At 39.9% G+C, this 22,771-nt stretch overlaps 1 protein-coding gene across 2 annotated transcripts in view; it reads left to right on the top strand.

Moving 5' to 3' along the window:
• The window catches only part of si:dkey-100n23.5 (cyclic AMP receptor-like protein A), a 112,941-nt gene that overhangs the window by 82,564 nt on the left and 7,606 nt on the right, over positions 1-22,771 (top strand). For both annotated transcript variants that reach the window (XM_041259086.1, XM_041259087.1), the window contains one exon: positions 10,064-10,146. In XM_041259086.1, the coding sequence (XP_041115020.1) occupies positions 10,064-10,146 (83 nt within the window). The remainder of the gene's footprint in view (positions 1-10,063; positions 10,147-22,771) is intronic.

Below are 22,771 nucleotides of genomic sequence, written 5' to 3'. Positions count from 1 at the left end.
TCCGCAAGACATTTAGCTTTCTACAGCCCCCAGCCTGTGGAAGGGGCCTCTTTAGAAATGAGCATGCACACAGCACCTCAGTGGGCTACCCTCTATAAATATCTTCAAACAGTAATAAGAGTAATAATAATCCTGGGTAATATTTGCATAGAGACAAAATTAGCATTCGACTTCAGAGCGTGCGGCAGCTCTGTGCAAGATAAGATTATTCTCCGCACACCCTTAGATATGTATTCAGGCACAATCGACACTGGGCTCTGGCAAGGAATACTAATGCCATGCCTCCCAAGGACTTTGGGTCCCACACAGGTGACTGAGTAAATGCCGTTCCCCTTCTGATCACCCAGAGGGATTGTGATAAGGTGGAACTCCAGGGCTATTTAATAAGAGCTTAATAGTTTAAACAGCTCTTTTAAATGAAATCTCGAGGGGCGGGGCAGGCTAGGTATGTTGTTTTGACCTTTTCTTCCTTTATTTTTTTTGGCTTGCCTTTTTGCCTTCATATCAGCACTATGGCTAAATGAACTTGCCTTTGGGTTTTAGTATCTCCTGATAGTAGTAGGAGATGCATGGCACAGGGAAGGTATCAGCACTATAACAACACTAATTGATATAGCGACAAAGAATAATTTGTAAATGTTATTTGGCAAGAACGTGTTCCTTATCTCCAGCTGTGACTGCTACTGTTATGGATCACTTTCATTTGCATAGATTAATGGGAACTTCTTTTTGTTTTTATCAAACAGGGCTTTTTCAGTGGGTAACTAAGGGTAGGTTTTAATATAGTGCTATTCATTTTACTCCTTTTTTTTTTTAACGGCTAGTTTTAACTACATTGTTAAGGAGCCTAAAACAGACCTTAAAAATGTGTTCCTGTCTAATAAGACTGCTGTACATGTTAACAAAATGAGTCTGGGTGAAACATTTTTAATATTGTATTTATTTGTTTATTAACCTCTTATTTGAGGCTTAGTTTCCTATTCCTTGTATTATAGCTGGAGATAGGTGGATATACAGTATGCATGGATACAAATTATAGGAAAAAGATTAGCATGCAAATACATATCATCAATCTTCAAATAGCTGGATTTTCAAAAATGGAAAAATTCAAAAATTGATAGTGCTGATCAGCTAGATGGAAAGTCCTCGTTGGTTTTGAATGGCTTTACGTGTTTGTTTTTTAATATATGAAATGAATTTGTCTTAATAAAAAGTGGAACGGCAAGCAGGATCCACATTGGCACTCTCGCCTCATCTCCTGACGGGTGCTCCTCGTCTGTCGGCAGGTGCCCTGCAGGAAGGCAAACCAGTGCTGTGTGTGCAAGCTAGACCGCTTCTCTGTTGCTGCTGCGGCCTTGAGAACAGACTGTAATGCACAGCCATAATCCATTTGCTATTATTTTTATACTTGCATTGAATCAAGAATGATTTCAATTAGGTTACATGCTAGGTACGGCTGATTCATCAGAAGCACGTCACGCTGTCTTTTTCAGTGAAGAAAGGATTACATTTTTTCCCCAACTTCCAATTACAGACAATGAAGACTGCAAAACACTAAACTGTGACTCTTTTGGCAGTGTAAAAGTTCTGACTTTTATGTCAAGGCTAATTTATAAGATCCTGTTTTGAAACCTCTGAGAGGCATTCACACGTTGAGGATCTGATTGACTCGTTTTTAATGCAAGTCTCTGGGGAGCGATTAGAGACCTCTCTGCTTCCTCCATGTAGTCTCTTTTACCCCAGGGACAGGGCTCTATAAGTGCTGGAAATACACACAGATACTTCAGCATGTTTTTTTGTTTTTTTAAGTGCCCCGTTTCACAGACAGCTGTAACCTGGAAATGTGTTGGCCAAAAAAAAAAAAAAACACATATTTACAGACTTCTGTTGGTTGAATTTGTATACGTGCTAGAATGGAATGGTGTTGACAGGCAAAAAAAAACAAAAAAAACATCCGGTCTTTAAGAGTTAAATACACTGTAACATCTTTTAACATTTTCACAATGGGAATAGGGTTCCTATCAACTGTGTGTACACAGTATAGTACAAAAGTGTATTGATTTTTAAAATCTGTTTAAATTAACCTTTATTTAAGTTTTCTGCATTAAATGAACCATCTGATGCCTGTCTTTTGAACTGTGATTATTCTGTATGCCAGATTTCATTAACCCTTCCCGTGACTGGATCCGGCACGGCTCTTACAACTTCTCAGAAACCTTTTGAGGTTGTGACATCATATTATGTAATAAGCATTGCTTGCTAATTATATTAGTAACATTGACTGCTGTGCTACTAATTCTGCACTATTTACATCATATGACTTTGAAGTTTCTGGGGCATAGATACATACAATATTAATTTTTGCTACACAGCTGTATTCTATGACTGGTACAGGTTCCATTACCGGTCCACTAAAAATGTATCATATCACTGCCTCATTGTTTTTGGCCATATCAATGAAAGAGAACTTATCCATTTTACTTCTTGCTTGCGCAACCATCAACATCCATACAGACTGGGTGTACAATAAAATACAGCTGAAACTAATTCTGTCTGTATCCTTTTCTTATGATCGTAGTAAAGTCAAGGAAAATGTAAACGAGAACTTGTGTTCACAGCCTGCCAAATCATTTATCAATCCCATCAATCGCTCTGTACATCTTCTCTGCTCTGCTTCATCTCCACCGGACGATGATTTCCTGTCTCTGTGGCGGGCATCCACTGCCATCTCATTTAAAGGTCTTGCAGTGTGTGCTGCCTTCTGGGGTCTAGCTCAGCAGCTGTGGCTTGCTCCTTGGTAAGGGATCTGCTTTTTCTCCCCCAGTGCACAAAAACAGAGCTTCTGTCAAACCAATGATTGTTACAGCAGTGAACTCCAGATGACCAAGTCATCCAATGTCACTTCCCTTTGTGCTGCTGCTGAAGACAGGTAGTGGAGGAGGTCAGCCTCATGGGCATCATGACATGCAGCAAGCAAGTACTGTCCTGGTGCCAACAGTTAGCTTTGACTCATACTTACCTCTAAAGAGTGCTGCTGGAGAGAGGTGATGTGAGTAGTTTGGTTTAGAATTCTCCAGTCCAGGCACAAACACTTAGTGGTTCCAAAAATGTGTCTCCAGTTAACCCAGTACAAAATGAGCACAGGTGCAAAACTGGGGATTTCCAAGGTTGAAAGTACAGCACACTCACACAGATGGGAATGTGATGCAGTGCCGGAGGAAGAGAAAGATGGGACCCGAAGAAGGACCTTATTGAATTGCATTTTGCATGTATTTTTACACCGAGCATGGTGATTGTACGATGGCAGAAATCAATACAGAATTCACACATGGGTGAAGGGGGATAGTTAGGAAGCTCATTTTAATTCAACAGTTTTTTTAAACATAATTAGGAGAATGGTGGTACCTGTTAAAATAGCTACACCATCTAATCCTTCTCCACCGACTCGATGCCAGGAACTGTAGACCTGTCCTTTGATTGCCACAACCCAGTACGAGCAATCAGTTGGTTGATAAACAGACAGCGCTGTTGCTAGAAACCTGCTTGTGCAACTTGACAGAAATTTTAGATTAATGGGGTAGAAACAGATTAGAGTCTGACAACGACTATTTCCATTTTGTAATTTTTTTGGTTTTGTTTTGTTTTACAGTGTTTGGCGGACAGCTTTCATTTATGCACAGGAAATTTTAAAATAAGGGGAATAACCTGGTAGACAGCTGGGTTTTCTGCACAGGTTGGACTGTACTTGTTGTTTTCACAATCACCTACAGTACTTTTCCTTCCCGAGGTATTATAGGGGGCAGAATGACAAAGAATGACATGATTTTGTTATTCTGCATGTTCATATGTTTTTCTTCAAATTTGCATGGGATTGCATGCACTAGAATATTGGTACGGTTCACAACAATGAAATGAGCCTTCTTAAAGGTCAAGTGCCTACTCTGTATAATCCTGAAAGCAACGGTGGTATAAAGCCATTGTTTGAAGTTAAATAATAAGCCTGTCTATATTTATCCACCATGTGACATTATAGTGAGCGACATCAGGACATAGCAGACAAGAGGCCAGTCACCTCTGTAAAGGGGAAAGGTATGACAGTGTATAATAAGGAGAGCCAATGAAGAGGGCCGGTTGTCTGCGGTATCTACAGTGGGTTCGCACTTATCTTTTCCATTGTATGTGGAGAAGATGAACACAAAGACATAAGAATAATGCGTCTGTTTTGCATGCAGGGACCAAACCAGCCCACAGTTCGACTTGCAGTTTTGCGGCTGACGGCATTGACAAAAAAAAAAAAAAAAAAAAGAAAGAAAACTATCCAGACTTAAAAGCCCTCCAGAAACAGCTGAAACGTTTTGAAAAGAAAAAAGAAACAAGAATCTGCTCACAGTGCTGATACTCGTGATGTGCGGTTACAATAGCACAATGCTATACAATCGCAATTAATTGAAGCAGCTTCTTTAAATTCAGCACTCATTAGGGACAGGAGTGTATACACTGGCCTTGTGAAAAGTATGAGAACTAAGGAAATAGTCCTGAAATGTCACTTCTGTTATATGATGCTTTATTTATTTCATAAATGAAGGCTGTGAATCAGCTTATATTAAAGCATTCAGACTGCCAGGAACAGAATTAGGTGGTTTCTATAGCCTTGATTCTTATTCAGAGGGAGTCGACATAGCTACTAGATCCCCTTGCTCCTAAACCTTCAGTGTCCTGCTTATCCCACGTGGAAACCGCTGGTTAGTGAGGGGACCTTGCACTGTAAGCACCGGTCTACAATTTGTTAACTTGTATTTTTACATTACTGTATATTATTAGACAAATAAAAAAATCAATGGGGAATATTTACTCCACCTTTTTGTATTTTTTTAAAGAACACCTACAAACCCCCCAAAATAGGACAAGAAATGGCCAGTTTGCACACCGTTACTTTATAGAAAATAAGATTAAAGCATGCAGCTTTCTGTTTCTTGAATGATCATTTGCTTTTCATTCTAAATACCTGCATAAATCTAGGCATTGCTCATTCCACCTTACTCTGCTCTGCCGTAGTCTCTATAGTTGTCATAGTGATGGAATATCTTTTTTTTTTTCTTCATACAATACGGAAACCAAAAATGTGCCTAGTATTATAAAAACTGTGAGCAAACCAGCATTGCCTTCGGAACCAGTAGGGCAGAACGGACACACCATGATCTGTGCAAACTGGCCCTCTCTCGCAGACGCAGTGACACATACTCCTGCGCACCCTTTTGTCTGTTTCCATGAGGATGACCCCGCTTGCAAATTGCTTCAAGGGAGACCCCTCCAGTCTGTGCAAACACTCTGTATCTAGTCTGGATGCATTATTGTCATGCAGACAAAGGAAGGAGTGCTCATCAAAGATGTCTGTTGCCATTTTATGTTGTCCCTCAGACCTAGCTACTCATCTCTGTTCTGCTGTTGCAAATACATTTGTCTCGCAAACTCAATAACATTTTCCTGAAAAATAATGACTTGTTCCTTCCTTACAATATTATTTAACCATGTAGCAGTCTATGTGCTCCCCTTTAAGAGGGAACCTTTGACAATCCAGTTTGTTTACACCCACCATTTCCTCTCCCTTTAAACTGGTTTGTGCTAAATCTCCCAGAGAACCAAATAAGTCTTGCTACTAATTGCAGCAGTAGGGTGTTGTAAATGACATTTTCAAGCTCTGATCTAGCTTAAGTATCAAATCCAAATTGAAAAAGTTATGTTTGGATCTGTATTGGTTACTGTGCCTTTAAAATCCTGACTTGAGCCTGCAGACTGTGTTATTTCACGTGTGTGTGTGTGTGTGTGTTTGCTTTGTTTTCCTGTTTGTGTTTCGGCAGAGCTGTGGTTCCGGTGACCTGAACTCTGGCCTTGCATGACGTTCTCTCAACGTGTCATCAGGCCTGCATGAACATTTATGTCATTTTCAAGCAGCAGTTGCTGGCCTGATTATTACGAAACTGCAAGATTAGTCAAGAGTGCTTGTAATTTAAATAATAGCGATAAGAATTAGAATCATGATGATGATAATAATACAAAGGCATTGCCATCTCCTTTATTGTATCAAATCGTTCAACTGGGATTTTAGCAGCTGCAACAGTGGGAAGCATCTCATTCGTCAGCCTCTGCACTGTTTTCCAAACAAAAAGCAGTTTACTATTGCGTCTGCTTTTTTTAATGCAAAAAAACCCCCAAAAACATTGTACAGCCACATCACTGAGGAATTTAATATTGAAATTAGCCATGCTAATGCATTTTCGTGGAATTCTGTCATAGGATTTTCCGAACATTTTGTAATCACATGTCTGTTTATTTATTATCACAGTAGTTTAGAGATGAAAGTCTCTAATGGCATAAATTCATTGAGCTCTGAGGAATGCTAACTAAATTCAAGTATTTTGTCTATAAGTCTTTTTTCAGGGTCTTCATTGTTTTTGAATTATCAAGTTTAGAAAGTCTGAGAGGTGTTTATTTTATTTTATTTTTTTATTACTTTTGTATTTGAAAATTATTCAGCCTAAATGTCCTTGATTGTTTGAGTCATATAATTAATTAAAATATCTATATACTGAACTGTGGTATGGTTTTAGTATTTAAACAATTTTGCAGTACAGCCAGAAAGAAAAAATAACATTGTATATAGATTCTACAATTAAAAGCTATGAAGAAATCTTCCTGATCCTAGACCCTAAATCTTAACTCTGCAATTTTAGCCAGCTTTAACATGGTAATTAATTCCATAATACGCACAATATTTCCTTTTCAGTCTCTTTTTATTGGTGGACAGTAAAGCGCTAGGGTATCGGCGAACTATCATTTTTTACTGCAGGTAGGAAACGTTTGTGCAAGACTCTGTTTTATGTCCATTCCTGATTGAAAAAACAATGACACACCAGGGGGCCTTCTGCGCTGTTTATTTATTACCAAATTTTTAAGGCCACCATTGTGCCTGACTAAGTTTAATACGTGTCCTCTTAAAAGAAATGGAAAGCAGTCTCCCGCTTGCTGCCCTGGGTCTAAGTGGACTGGAGAGATACTGATAGAGTGCTCTGGTGAATGTAATAAATAATTTAGACCAGCGTGGTTCCCACAGACTAGCGTGCTAAGTGTCTCTCTCAGGCGTTTGAAAGCTGAAGCCCCGCTTTGGCGACTGGGTTGGTATCTGGACAAGTGTTGACGTGAGAATTTGTCAGTTTATGGAGTTCGCAGGTGGGAGTGCTGGGAATATGAAAGCGCGTACAGTACATTTCTGATCCGATCTGGACAGCTTCTGAAGTGCCTTTGCTAACAGCAGAAGGCAATGTGGAGCTGATATATGTATCGCACTGAAAGCATAGATCGCTACATGCTCATAAGGACATACGGAGACGTGAGAGATTGGTTAATCATTTAAGAACTAGATAAATTATATTTGAGCATTGTGTTTTAAAAACATTTGAAAAAATACTTAAAGGTTTAAATATATATTTTTTAAAATCATGCACAGTATTTTGGAGCCAGACACGTTTTATTTTTTTGAACAGATTTTTATCTGTGCAGTTTCCTTAAGCTCTCACTACCCAGTGGTTAATCAGCAGTGGGTGGTGTAGTGTGTGTAACTGACGGAAAACAAAAGAACAAAAGAAAGCCCTCCAGGCATTGAAATGAGGTACGACTGCACAGCCACGTAGTTTATGAAAAGGAAAGTGAGAGCCGTAAACAGGCTTCACACAGAAGGCATTTTCATACTTTCCAACCATAGACATTAAAATATCTCAGTGTGAGTTATAGACAAATACATGTGCTCTGACATATACTCATTCACACATACACTACAATTCAGATAGACGCCTCACCAAAATATAAATTCTGTGCTCCCTCTTATAACGCATAGTTAAAAGACTAGTATTCTCTAAATAAAATAGAAGGGCTTTCAACACAGAACAGCAAAATAAAAACTGCATGCGACATTCTTTAATTCGATATACAAACAACTGTTTCTGGTATGGTACTTGTAGATAAACATTTTCATACACTCTTCTTAAATAAAATTATGTTGAGGGTTCTTACTGAGAGAGGTGCTGTGTCTCCCAGGTTGCATTTGAGCCACATAGTATAAAACATAACAGTGCTGTAATATCCATGTTACTGGCCGAAGAGAAACAATAATAAACACCAGACAGAGGGAAACACTAAAGATATACTGTACTAAGATGCATGTTTTTAAAATGGAATTAGGAAAGAATGAATACATAGTTTTACAAGCTAGCTAACCCACCACACCTAGCTGCGCTGCTTATCCCCAGTATCACAGCAGCTGTGCTGCAAAGTTGGCATCTCTGCACTGCTGGATTCAAACTGCTTTTTAATACAGACGCTCCACACACTTCAACTAGCTGCACAGTAATTAAAGAAAAATCAGCTGGATCGTTTTCACCTTTTTTTCTGTTTTGAGCATTCTGAAATACATCAAAGTTTGTAATTAGTTTTGTTTCTGTTGACAGCCGTACAAAATCCATAAAACCTTACAAAAAAATGCAAATCACTGCTGGCACTATTTTCTTAGATCGTTGCCCTGTTTGTAAAATGATTGGACGCCTGCAAAGTTGTTGCATTTGTTGTCGAAGATATGAATAAGAATGAAAAAAAAAGGTGTTGTTTTGACTGGAATTCTTTATTATGTAGTGCTCTATAAGGTCTGTAGATAACAGGACATTTATTATATAATGCTCTATAAGATCCATAGATAACAGAATGTTTATTATATAGTGCTCTGTAACGTTTGTTTTTTCAAATGGGAAATGCCTCTACACTTCTCACCCTGGGGTGCTGCCCCTTCCCTGCATTCCTTCAATCCAGCAGAGAACACTAGAGACTGTCTGTTCTACTGTAACGAGAATACAAGAGCAGATGAAACAGCAATGAAGGAACAGTAGAAGCCATGACCATACTGCCTTATAACCAGCTGTAATCTTTTAACAAAGCACTGTATGTAGATACAGATGAATATTCATATGCATATATCATATCTCATTCTTGGTTGTGTATGCACACAGACATGCCAAGATGATATTATTGTATAAGCAAATTTATCTCCATGCGATAGTGTATTTTATCTTTAAAAGTCTAGTGTCTGTCAATTGGTTGTTGTAGGCACGCACAACCATACACATTTTTTTTTCTTTTTCTTTTCAGTGTTGAAATCTGGCACCCAATCTGCTGGTAGCTTGCTGCTCCAGGGTTTCTTTGTGTCTAAGTATCACTTAGCATATCTCTTTAATCATTGTAAGCTTGCTTCTCTCTGATACTTCCTTTATTTCAGGCAGTGGGTCCCGTGTAAAGAAACCAAACTGAACCCTCACTTTGACAATGTATTTTTGTAGTTTTTATAGCCTAGGATGGACGGGCGAAAAAAACAACAAAAACACACACACAGAAGCAGCTGTGCTAGCAGGTTTGTATTAGTAATACAGAGCGTTCTTAATGCCAGAGCCCAGTGCACACTTGCTCACCCCCAGTTATTCATAATACATCTCTCTCTCTCTCTCTCTCTCTCTCTCGCTCTCTTGCTCTCTTTATGCAGGAATACCATTCTCTGCGCACACAACTCCTCTCAGTCCAAATGCTTTGTTATCTTTAGCAGTAGTGGTATTAAAATTACTTTGAATATTTTGATTGTTTATTTATTTTTTTCATAGGTAAGGGAATAGTTTTAGGGAAGCCTATCGGTGTTTGATGTGCCGCCTCACATCTGTGGAAGCTCTATATAACAGGTCTCCTCAGAGCCCTTTTCCAGCCCTATTAATAATGAATGTGTTCGCTGCAGGGTTAATCTGCTACTCCCGGGTGGAGCTGTACTTGCAGGCGGCCGCGTGGCTCATAATTGGGGGGAGGTTTTTGGCCGTGTGTGTGTGTCTGTATGTGTTTGCGTGTGTGTTTGCGTGTGTGTGTGTTGTGTGTGTGTGTGTGTGTGTGTGTGGAGGAGGGAAGGGGGGGTGGCACGCAGTGCTGTGCAGCAGTGCTTTAGTGAAATGTGGTACAAAGTGATTCTCGCTTATCTTTGCAGGTGTCATTAGCTGAGGAGATAAAGCCGCTCAAGTGGTATCCGTCAGTGTACCTGCTGGTGTCCCTGTTTCCTCTCATTAACAGGTAAGGCTGTAGCATCGAAAACTGAATATTATTATATATATATATATATATATATATATATATATATATATATATATATATATATATATATATATATATCAGTATAAATTTAAAAAAAGAAAATTGTTTCACATTTTATTTAAAATCTCTCAATTAGCTTATATTCCATAAAAAAGTGAGAGAGCGACTACATGTGGGCTTACGATTTCCAGGAACTGTGCAGTAATTTCGCTTATGTCACTTCCCAGAAACAAGTTATTTTTCTTATTTTTTTTTAAGCACAATATATTTTGTGGTATTTTGAACAATACATGTTAAAAAGGCTAATTAGCCTTGTTCTTAATTTCTAAACGCTGCTTCGTGTTAAGAGTCATGTTGTGTATCTGTGCTCCTGATTCTTGCATGTGATTTCTGCCATGTTTTTTTTTACGATGAGTTGGAAACCCAGCCCAGATATCTGACAAGCCAGCAGGGGTGTATGTAACAGCTTGAACTAGACGGTGTGCTGTTTGCTGTACTGAGCACTTAGACGCAGTGCTGTCTTTTTTTGAATATTAATAGTTCCTTGCACACACAATACTGTGTTGTTTCCCCCCAGGGAGCCTGAGTGACAGGATGAAGGGTAACTAAGTGATTAGCTCCAGTGGCTCACTCTTAATAGGCAAATGTTAATCTAAACCTGGGTCAATAGAAGGGTCAGCCCTTCCAAAAGCCCCTGGCTGGGGGTTGCAGCTCAGCGACTGCAGTCTTGTCATTGGGAGCTCTCGCAGGGATGCACGGCTCTGGGAGTACGCAGCACTGAGCTCCAGGGGTTATTGATGATGATCTACAGTACAGTGAAGAAGAAAAAAAAAAGGAAAGCATGAAGCATCTTCATTTATTCTATCAACTACAAGAGTTCATTCCGCTGCAGATTAACCACAGGATGTGTTCTCTTACTGTCCCTATGAAAACCCCAGAAACCTTTTGATTCAGTGGCTCATCAGCATGGTTCATGCATGACAGTTCATTATTAATCAGTGTAATTAATTGAAAAACTAAAACTTAAGCGATTTCTCCAAGCGACCACTGTACTATTCTCAGCTCCAGCCAATACTACACAATATTTGAGAAAGAAACCTGAGTCCTGAAGCAGGTGTTTTTATATATTTGAAGTAGTAAAGCCCCACACATTCACACTCTAACAACATACTCACACTTACACACACACACACACACACACAAGTACAGACAGGCAGCCGTTTCTATTATGTCTAAGCACTTCACCGAGTAAATGAATTTGTTCAAAATGAACAAAGTATGCAGTGCTAATTCCACCAATCAGCTGCTGCTGTCTCTTTAATTTTGAAATCCCAGCCAGCGCAAGAATTCTAAAGAACAGCAGGGTCTCTTAACAGCCTGAAAATTAACCATGTAGCACCATCCTCCTTCAGAGAGGTGATTTTCCCTTTTCCCTTTACGAATCTGCTCTGTTGTACCAGTGCCATCAAACGCCGTGGAGAACACACACACACACACACACACACATAATTTTAAAGTAGTTGCAGGTGCTGCACACTGTGCTTGCTGTGCAGGCTTTTGGTCTGAATTTTTACGATTGGGAGGGGCTGGGACAGGGGGCTGTGTTCTGAACGCTCTGCCTAGGAGATTGAGATGGATGGGTCTGTGTCTCATTAGGTAGGTTTAGAAAATCAAGAGCTTTACTTTACAAAGCAGCATGACCACTTGAATGGGTTGCAAGAGCTCGTCCAACATTTACAGTTGCAGTGTACGTAAAGAAGGATGGTTAAGACTGTAAGCTGCCTAAAGGATTCCTGTATGCACAGAAACAAGGTTTTGCCTTTATGTAGCTGACCCGTATAAATGTGTCAGGGATACCGTTAAACTCCTACTGTTAAACTGGTATCAGGTACACATATACTGTTTACCAGAAACATTTCTGTAACATTCTAAAGAAATGGCTCGATATATAAATGTTTTTTTTCAACCTTTTATTCTTGAAATATGTACTGTATTGTCAGAGATATTAACCATTCATTTTCCTAAATAAGTTGGCATGGTTTAAGAAAAAAACAGCTGTTCGCAGTGCTGTCGATATGATCTTTATGCCTGTCCAACTGTGGCTGTCGTTCCAGGCAGCGGCAGCAGCAGCACATTTGTATCCCTTTATTTAAATGTATAAACACAAGTAAGTCTTAGCTGTGATCGAGTTGTCAGGAATAATCCATGCTGAATTTTTGCTATAAACAATATTTCACTGGCATGCTTCTGTGCGCTCTATACAGAAGCGTCTCACTCTGTGCTTCTGTTCTTTTACAAAAGCCCCCAACCTCATCAGAAGCCTAGTGCAAAGGCAACCGCAGCCAGTGAAGATAATTGCGCTGTTCGGAAATATTTACGATGCATGTGTGACCCTTTCTGCAGATCACTTCAGGGGTCCACACATGCACTCCGCCAGCCTGCAGGAGAGCCCTATGTAAGAGGAATATGCCTCACTAGTGCTTGTTTTCTATTTTTTCACTGGGATGAACTTTTAACATTGGCAGAGATTCAGAGGCTGAGGCACTCAGTCTGTCTTTCAACAGCTTAGGATATCATATCATTATAACCATAACAATGCAACTTTTGAGTTGTTCTTTTGTTTTTATCAAAGCCAGAATTAAATATGAAATCTGCGGTAAAGTGGCAGAGAAACAAGAATTGTGCCTTTATTCAGCTGACCCATGTAATTGTGTTATTATAGTGGTATAGTGTTAAACTCAGCAGTTTCTTAAAAACGTGTTATTTTGCAAAATAACAACTGGGATATTTTATTGATAGATTCGTTGTCAGGTACACATACTGCTTACCGATAAAATGACTAATGTTCTAACACAATGGCTTTGTTTTTGAAACATGTCAAGTTACTGTATTGTTGGAGATATTAAGCTTTCATTTTCCTAAATGAGCTGGCTCGCTTTTAAAAATAGTCTTGCATCGGCTATACTTCTGTTAACCTGTATTCAAAAAAACAAAAAAAAAAAGACCTGTATCAAAACAGAGTCAGACAGCATGCTGCTGTAGACTATAACAAAGCTATAACTGTATTATTGATGTAATCCTGACCTGAGACTTACACTGACTTATATTGTGATAGCATGGACAACTCCAAAACCAATCTCCCTTTGCCTACAAACTGTGCAGTGTGGTCAAGAGAATCCCCTTGCCGTGGAGCCAGTCGCTGATGGGATTTGTCAGTAAAACAGTCAGGTGCAGTAAAATCTGGAGGGCCATGCTAAACCTCTTCCCTTCTATAGTTGCCTGGATTCAGGCGCAGGTGCAAGACCCATACTGTTTTCACTCACAGTACTCTTATTCTCCAGTTGTAGTTTGGTATTCACTTCTTTATATGTAATCACTCTATGTTGTCTACACAATAGGGAAATGATCCAGAATTTGCAGGGCAGTAAATAAAAATTTGCTTATGCACTGACTGCAGTATTTGCTTGAAATTCAGGTGCGGTGAACCAGAGGTTTGTAGAAGTAAGCTGTTACCTAATGCAGATGTTCGCTCGTGCCTGCCGTTTCTACGCGCTGCAGCTACTGCACACAGTAGGAAGACACAGGGAACCAGTAAATACTCAGTGATTTCATCTCTATGTAGGATTGTGTAGCAGTGCATTCATACTGTCCCCCTGTTAATAATTCCTGTCACAGCTCCAGCTATGGTTCAGTGCACTCCAGTAAAGCAACCACATACAGCAGAACCGAGTAGCATGGTGGGGATGTTTATTTAGGAGGTAATGAGTAAGCCAGTGTAATATCTGGCTTCCTTACATTTACGGTGTTTAATTGGGTATCGAGCTGTGGGAGTAGCCAGTTTAGGAGCGAAATGAACTTGCTGTCTGATTTTCCTGCAGGGTGAAGGTAAAGAGTTGAGGACTGAGTGCTCTCGCTTCCATGTTAAAACATTGTGTGAAAACAGCACTGCATATTCAGGTGAACGAGGAGATAAGTGTTCATGGTGGATAAAATCCAAGGCAGCGTTGATGATTTTAGAGTAAGCTCAGTAGATGTGCCCTGTAACCATTGCTATTATGTAGCAAGTGTTTTGGTCTTTCCTTTTTTAAGATCATGGATTTTAATTTTTAAAAAGGCAGTTATGTGCTGCTTCCAGTCATTCTGTCTCCACGGACCACGTCACTGCAAGGTAATAAGATTTTTAATTCCAATGAAAGTTAATGGCAGAGGAATTCTGTATCACAATTATTCTGTCTGATCCATTCACTGTAGGTCAAGCTTGATTGCTTGCTGTTGCTTGCTGAAAGCTGTTTTAGAAACAAATCTTTGCAGGTAGTAAAAAGCTGTGTGTAGGGCGAGGCAAATGGTTTGTCCAGTCCTGAATGCAGGCTGACTGCCTTCCAGCCAAGTTCCTGTTTGTGTTCCTCTTCAGTCAGAGCTCTGATGCTGGTTGGCATATCCTGTTCTGCCTTGCTTAATGACAGACTGCACACATATAATTTTATATACTTTTCTAATTGAAAACAAGAAACGTGAGTCTGCACCTCCACTGCTCCCTAACACAGGCCTCCCGGGCTTGTAAAGCTGATGCCACGGACAGACATTTCTTTTAGTTCATTTTTTTTTTTTCGATGTGCTATTCGTGTGCACCAGAGGTCACCTACCATCAAGAGGGATTTATTTTCACAGTAATGTTGATGTGGAAAGCCATCCTAAACAGGACTTATGTTTGGAATTAAATACTGGACTCCAGCAAATGCTTGATTGAGCAGTGCGTACGGACACACACACATGCACACATGCAAATTCAATACCAGATGCTAGTCGCATGATTGAAATGGCTTCCCTTTTCTGCAACTCTGTTTTTTTTTTCAAAATTCCACCTACTGTGACAGCTGTTCATTACATTGTTTCCCTGCGCGAGGTTCTCAGATTAAACCGCACGCTGACGTTTCCTCCTGTCAGAGCTTCTGCAAGGAGCGATTGAGGGCTTGACTTTCACAAGCATCATATTGTTTAAGAGGTTCTCATGTTCTTTATGTTAGGTCACCTGTCTCTACAGATGTTCTAGTCCGGAGCCACACAGACCCATGTTACAAAAGCTAGTTTACAGTATTTTCAGCACTCACTTTAATCCCAAGTGAGAGGGCACTCAACCTGTTACTTGTGCCCTAAGAACAATGTGCAGATTGGACAGTATGAAAATTATAATAATAAATAAGAGTCATCTTGGTTAGTGCTGGTTCGATCTGTGCTGTGAAGAATGACAATCAATTTTCCTTGTGCTAGTAATTACTCATCTAGTCTAGCGCAGCCAGCAAGGACAGCAGACAGGTTGAGAGTGAGTGCGTGTGTATGTGGTAGGGACGGCTATTTCCAATAACACATTGAGATCCCACACTGTGCTCTCCATTCTCTCTCTCGCTCTCTCTCCCTCCCCTCCCCCCCTCCCACCCCCCTCCCTCCCTCCCTGGCCTGAGATGACTGATTAGATAAGTTCATTCATATTTGCGTTGTAGACTACAAACCAGGATTAGACCAAGAGCCTTGCAAAATACTTTTATTTCCTTCCGGACTTAACGGCAACTAACAGACACCCGATCTGCATTTGATTTAACCACTTCGACTTCCAACCGAAACTTGATAACATTCAACAACTGAACTACAGACTCTATTAAGATTAAATGAACAACATAAAGGGCATCGATAGGGCTGACCTTCGTAAAAGCAGTGTAGTGAAGTATGGCATGGGAAACGGAACGGTATAAACAGTGGTAAAACCGCATGGTGAATGCATAGTATAAACATGGGAAACACATGAGAAGACTGCAAAACAACTGTGCAAATTGGCCATGGTGGTTTCAGATCTGTGTTGTTATATGGGTGGTTGATTGCAGTAGGGATTTAATTAACACTCTATCTGAACGATGAAATTCATTTGTGAGAAAAAAAAATAGAACACAACTAATGAGTATCCAGCTGACTGTTAATTAATGGGTAAAACATTGCTTTAATATATGTAGCTGGAAATCAGTGATGAAGGGTTTCTTGGATATATATATATATATATATATATATATATATATATATATATATATATATATATATATATATATATATATATATATATATATATATATATATATATAGAGAGAGAGAGAGAGAGAGAGAGAGTAAAAAGTGCTTTGTGATGGTGGTCCACTATGAAAGGCGCTATATAAAAATAAAGATATTATTATTATTATTATTATTATTATTAATGTATTCTGTCCATAACTAATTATATACTGATAATTAGCCGAGAGTGACATTAAAAGGAGTGATTATTATGAAGGTTTGACTAATTCCAAACCTTGGGGTGGGGGCGGGGATAATCTTTAGTTGTTTTTTAATGTTCTGTCAATTTTCTCTTGTATGCCAGTCCAGTGGTTTTAATAAAACTTGTGATTTGGGGGGCTTGTTATTCTTCTTCTTCTTAAGCAGACACCTTTATCCAAGGCAACTTACAGAGACTAGGTTATGTGAACTGTGCATCAGATGCGGAGTCACTTACAACAACGTCTGACCCGAAAGGGGGAGCACAAGGAGGTTGAGTGACTTGCTCAGAGTCACACAGTGAGTAAGCCAGGGATTTGAACCCGGGACCTTCTGGTTACAAGCCCTTTTCTTTAACCAGCAGACCACACAGCCTCCCGTTAAATGTTTAATCAATTAGACAATGATACACATAGCCTTGCAATTCACATGCCTAAACCCTTCTGTCGCTACTTCATACTCCGATTCATTATTGATGTATCATCTATATTTAGAAATGATTTGACGATGAGACCAGAGTTTCAAACCATCAGTCATTTCCCCCTGGTTTTGCACACGGCACCATCTCTAGCAGAGAGCCACCTCCTTATTGTGTGCACATAACCCTATATCTCTTTATCTTTCCTACTTCTGATATTAATACATTGTACCAGCCACACTGTGCTCTCAGGCTGTCTTACAGGCTCACTGATTTAAATATTCATTATTCTGGCTGTGCAGTTAGCCTTAGTCTATATGTGGCATAAATTGGATTACTCACTATTTACCCTATTAAACATGCAAAACCTGTCTCCCATCCCTTTATAAATTAAATGTTGTAAACGTCTGGATAATAAAAGATCACCTTTTTGTTCAAGTAGTACCCATCTTCCCACCAGCCAGTGTCATACAAAGATATGAAAGCTCTGTCCACTTTCATTCATTTCAATAAAATGTTATCTAGCTGATCTTAAAGCTGGATGCATGCCGGCCCCGACAGTAAGCATCTATGTGATGAAATGGTACTTGTTTAGAGCTGCAGACCCACACAGCTGTGTTCTGGGTGACCTGTACGCTGTACTCAATCTCAAACCAAACCTTCTTGGTGTTCCATGTCTCTGAAAGTAGTTTCAGCTGTATGCCACTCTGGTCAGTTAAACCAGCTCAATATTTTGCAGGCTCACCTGATCATGTAGTGATAGGTAAGAACGTTCTTAAGTACGTAAGAATAGTTTACATTATAAAGTGACGATCTCTCTGAGGGGCCCTGTTATGGGAGGACCTATTATGAAGTGGATTGAAAGGATATGTTTTTCACAGAGGAATAAAACAATTGTAAATGGCATAAAACTGGCTAGAAACAACATTGTGTTAGTAAGGAACAGTTCATTTATTCCACTGAGTAGTTTCTTGCTAGTTTGATATTATTAGCTGTTTTTTGCTTGTTGTCTACTATTACAATTCTTTGATTACTCCCAGACAGTTTCTCTTTGCACTTGCGTCAAGTCCCTGAGTCTTTAATCAGGTTGAGATTTGCAGTAATAGAAATAGGAACCTTGCGACAACCTTTTAACAACGTATGCACAAAAGACTGGAGGAGTCCTTTTCTGTAATCCAGCACTCCCCATTGTGAGTCAGGTCCCTCTTGCACAACACATTGGACTTTGTGTTAATGCCACTGGTTCTTTTCAGCTACACTGTGTGCTGCTGGCACAGAGGTGCTTACTAACCACACAGCAATGTGTGCCGGCCACTTAGTGTGGCTTTTGCACAAACACTGCTCAGATGAGGAGCAGCGTTCTTTAATCTGCAGCATTAGAAGCTGAGAGGAAGCGTTAAGCCAGTGCTTCCAGCCTCTGAAATAATGCATGTAGTGCTTCAATCGCATGCAGATGTTTCTAAGGAGGAGGGGTGGGCAGATGATATGAATGTCTCACCGTATTCTACACTTCTCACTGCCGGTTCTCACTTGGACAGCCGCCTGTCAGTACTGACCCTGCGGCGACCCCAGCTTCAGTGATCAAAGGGAATTATGGTGCAGACTGCAGCTCTGTGAGTGTCGTCAGTCTGCCTTGGCTGCCTCAGTGTTGTTAGTTCAATCCAGCTGTGCTAGCACTGTGGCTCAGGGCGTCAGCGGGAGTCTGGTCTCATCCCCGAGACGCAGGAAGAAAAAAGAGGTTTTCAGATTGTCACATTCACAAGGTTGCCTGCTTGCTTTATCCCCTGTTATTTTTCACCAGTCCAAAACAAAATAGGCAGGGCTCTAAAGCCTTTTTGTTACTGTTTGTTTTTGTAGCAGCGAGCTCAGGTGAGGAAGCATCAGTGTATTAGGAACGTGGGGAGATAAGCAGAAAAAGCTGTAGTAGGATGAGAGAGGTGATAATGAGCAATGGATTAGGAGAGCTGTGGGTTTTAAGTAGGAGGGAAACAGGAGTGGCAAAGGAACTCAGCATCCAGCATGGATATATCGTGTTAGTTTAAAATAATTATTTAGTGCTGAGACTCATTAAGGAGATTCACAAAGCTTGTTTTGTCATTAGTTCCATTTTCCACTGAAAGGAGATAAATACTCAAAGTTACAAAACGAGATGTAAACCACTAATGAATTGTATTCAAGGGCTCTCAAGTATTTGTCAGTGGAATCTGGCTCTATTAATCCAGGCTGTACTGGCTTCCTTTGAAAGATGGGGCTGTAATTGTACTTTATGCAGCCAGTGCCAAAACCAGGGTGGTTTTGTGACAGCCCTTTCCAGTCACCGTCCAGCTGGTCATGAGCTATTTCTTAAAGGGCAGCTATGGTGAAGCTGTCCTAGTGGAACATTGTTGATAACAAGGTGATGACATTTTCCATTAAGAACTGAAAAGCAATTGTAATGAGTGTGAACCCAGGACGTGAGAGAATTCTGGTTGATGAAATGACACGCTGAAGTTTTGTCAAGACTGGAATTAAGGCACTATGCAATAGTTGCACAGAGCATTCTTTTTTAAAAAAATGTTTTATTACTTTAGCAAACAGGTGAAGTGCGAAGCCATACCAGTCATCCAGATAGAAAAGTCAGTCCAAAAATATTTATTGAGTTGGTCGAGGGAACACCTGCATTGTTGAAGACAACCGAAGGATGTTCCTGCGAGGCTAATAATGAGGGATTGGGTTGAGTTGGCAGTGAAGGCTGACAGGTGTAGACCCACCCCAGTTTGGAGCAGTGTGTCCAAATGGGAGTTGATTGCAGCAAATATGGCCATGTTTTGAAGGTTTTTATTCAGTGCGTGTGATTTGAAAGCGATTGATGCATGAAGCGTAGAGCTGTCTGTAAATGAGGGTATTGGTTTTCTCGGTTGCCGGACGAAGGTCGTTTATATGAAGCAGAAAGAAGGTTGGTGGCAGAGCTCAGAGCGGCAGCAGTAATGGGAAATGTGTGTGCACTGTTGTACAACCCAGTTTGGGTCGGAGAGCATTGTGACACTCATAACTTGTTCACTGTGGCCTAACTCTCACCTGGTAAGAGACTAGGAAGCCACCAGTAGTTTGGGCTTTTGACATCTTACCAGTTAAGCTTTCATGTAATCTTAAGCATTTTTTAATATTGCTTGCATATGAAATCTTTAAATCCTTATAAAAAAAAAAATTACAAAAATAAAAAAAAACATTGCAATAGCTACTGTGGTTCCAGTAGGACAAACTTACAGGGTAATAAGTGGCATGCAATGTAATTCTTAATCCACTCCCACAGTCCTTTACTGAATATGGTATGCATGATCATTAGTGCTCCTTATAAAGATGTTTAGCCAGGGCTGAATCCAAGTTGCAATTTCTTAGAGGTTGTCACTGTCACAGAAAACTGCTGTACTGAACGGGTAAGGCCTTTGACACTGCAATATCAGTCAAATAAAACTGCCAGAAGATTGTAATGCCATCTAGCTGGTGTGAAACATGTTGTGAGAGATGTCTGGGTGACAGAATTTGATTAAATAAACTGAAAAAAAGAAAGCAGTGGCCTAAATCAGGAGTCAATTGGGGAATCATCTTTTGTGTGTTTGTGTTTTTGTTTGTTGTTTCCTGTTTGGGCGGCTGCAGAAATATACTGGCTGAGTTGGTTGAGGGTATGACTGCATTGATGAAAACAGCCAAAGGATTGTTCCTTAAAAGCACACCACAATATTTCCAGGTTATATCTGGAAGAATGTATCAATAGCTATGGGAGAGGCAGGGAGGCAGAGAGAAGAGGTGGGGTATGGAAAACTGGGGGTAAGTAGAAGGGGGAGAAAAAGAGGTTTTCAGTCTTTGTAGTGCTACAGTTGTACCTTTTTTTGTTTGTTTTTAGTATTTTGTTGTCTTCTCCTTGCTTAACATGCTGACACTCTCCTCAATTTTAATAGTATAAGTTTTAGATATGGCTACAAAGAGGTGTTTTTCATGCATCTCAATCTTGATAACATGGCTTGTTAGTTTAGTTTGCGTCTTGTCTTTGTTGTTTCATGTTCCTGTTCCCAACCCAATCTGTGCTTTTAGACTTGCAAGCCTGGAGCAAGGTGTACAGATTCTAAACATCCAATCAAAGCAGAAAAAAGAGGCGATGTTGATTTATTTTCACATTAATAAGAAGTGAAACAAATCTGACTGGCATCTGGTCTTCGCTAATTCTCTCCATGAGCTGCGAGCTTACTGCAGTTCAAAAGAGCTCTGTAATGAAACCCTCTTGGGTGGCCCCAGCGGACTGACGTCAGCACTCTGCATCCTCAGGTTCCAATTCTTGCCCAGCTCGGTCTTTCTCAAATTGATGGCAGGAACACGGTTTAGATAGTCTTTAGCTCAGTTATTATGAATTAGGTGTAAAAAAACCAGAGAAAAACACAGATTTGTACTGTACTGTAAAGCAAAAGGATTGTGATGAATATGTATTGGCACTTTTGTCTTCGGATTACCTCAAGAAAATAGTTGTGACATCTCATAAATAAATCTTAAAATCTTTAAAATCAAATTGTTATTGATTCGAAACAAATATTCTTCACATCTGCATGATTATTCCGATTTTTGTTCTGGGTGTGTATTCCTTGTGAAGTAACTTCTTTCATCTTGTTTTTTTATAAGGATATGTAGTGCACTTTATTTCTTTTGATGTTCATTAAACTGCTCTTGGCTGTCGGAGATTGATAAAAACAGTCGTCATTGGAAACGTCTTTTTTCTCAATTATACAATCAAAATAAAGCTAATCAGAGCTCAATGTTTTGCTCTGAAAAAAAGGCTTGGTTTGACATATTTCTGGATCCAAAGCTTTTCCACATACAGTCTTGATAGAGTGTTGCCTCCCATCCGTATTTTAAACATATTTCAGTTTGGTAACTGTCTCTTGACTTGTTTACAAGCTTTTTTTGAATTCTATTTTTTATCTGAAGAATGTCATGGGATAGCCACAGCGGGCAAAAACCTGAAAGACAGTAACTCCCAACAGCCACCATGCTAGGGCACAGTTTGAGTTCTGGGCCTGAGGGAAGACTGCCCCCCTGCTGAGTCAACTACACCACTTGTTCTAGCAACACCTGCTTTTCCCTGGAGGTCAGCCAGGCTCTTTGCCCATGTTTGCTTCTTGTCAGCATATGAAATCAGACAGAGACTGAAACCCAAGGTGGTATGGTTTGCCATTTATTCTTCCATTCCTCTACCTGGTCTCTTCTGACTGGCTGAGCTGCATCGGCTCATGAATAATGTATATGAAGGGGGAAGTGTAATCATCTGGGCTGAGCTCTGCCTCCTGCTGTCATTGTTAAAGAGCTGCAGATTGTGAGAGATCAGGCGGAGAATGTGTCAAGCTGGGCAGTTACTCAAACATATATCGTCTCTTAAACAGCAAAATGAAAAGCCTGTGGCTGTTAAGTGACGTGGCTTCTTAAACACTGGGGGCAGTATAAAATGAGTGTGGAGGAGACAAAGTGTGTTTAACAGTTCCTAATAACCCCACAAGCCAACGGCAAGAAGGTTAAGTAGCCTGTAGGTCATCTGTGTAATGTAATTTCCACAACACACAATTTTCTTAAGTGTTTCATATTTATGGTTAAGGTAAAATAGAAAAATGTCGACAACGAACAAACAAAAAAAAGGTGATTTTTGTATTTATCCTTAAGGGTTAATAGTGGTGGTGCTAGGCATAAGCAGACTAAGCAATAACTTAGGGGTCCAAGCAGTTCAAGGGGGTACCAATTTCAGAGGGAATATATATGTATACAATAATAGATGGTCTTCAGTGAGTTCCAGAAAAAATAATTTAATCTAGGGTTTCTATGACATCATAAATTACAAGACCAAAGGTCGAGTAATTTATAAACTGTCACAGA

This window comes from Polyodon spathula, chromosome 9 (assembly GCF_017654505.1).
Source record: "Polyodon spathula isolate WHYD16114869_AA chromosome 9, ASM1765450v1, whole genome shotgun sequence".
Lineage (NCBI taxonomy): Eukaryota > Metazoa > Chordata > Actinopteri > Acipenseriformes > Polyodontidae > Polyodon > Polyodon spathula.
This window is presented reverse-complemented; position numbering and strand designations above follow the sequence as displayed.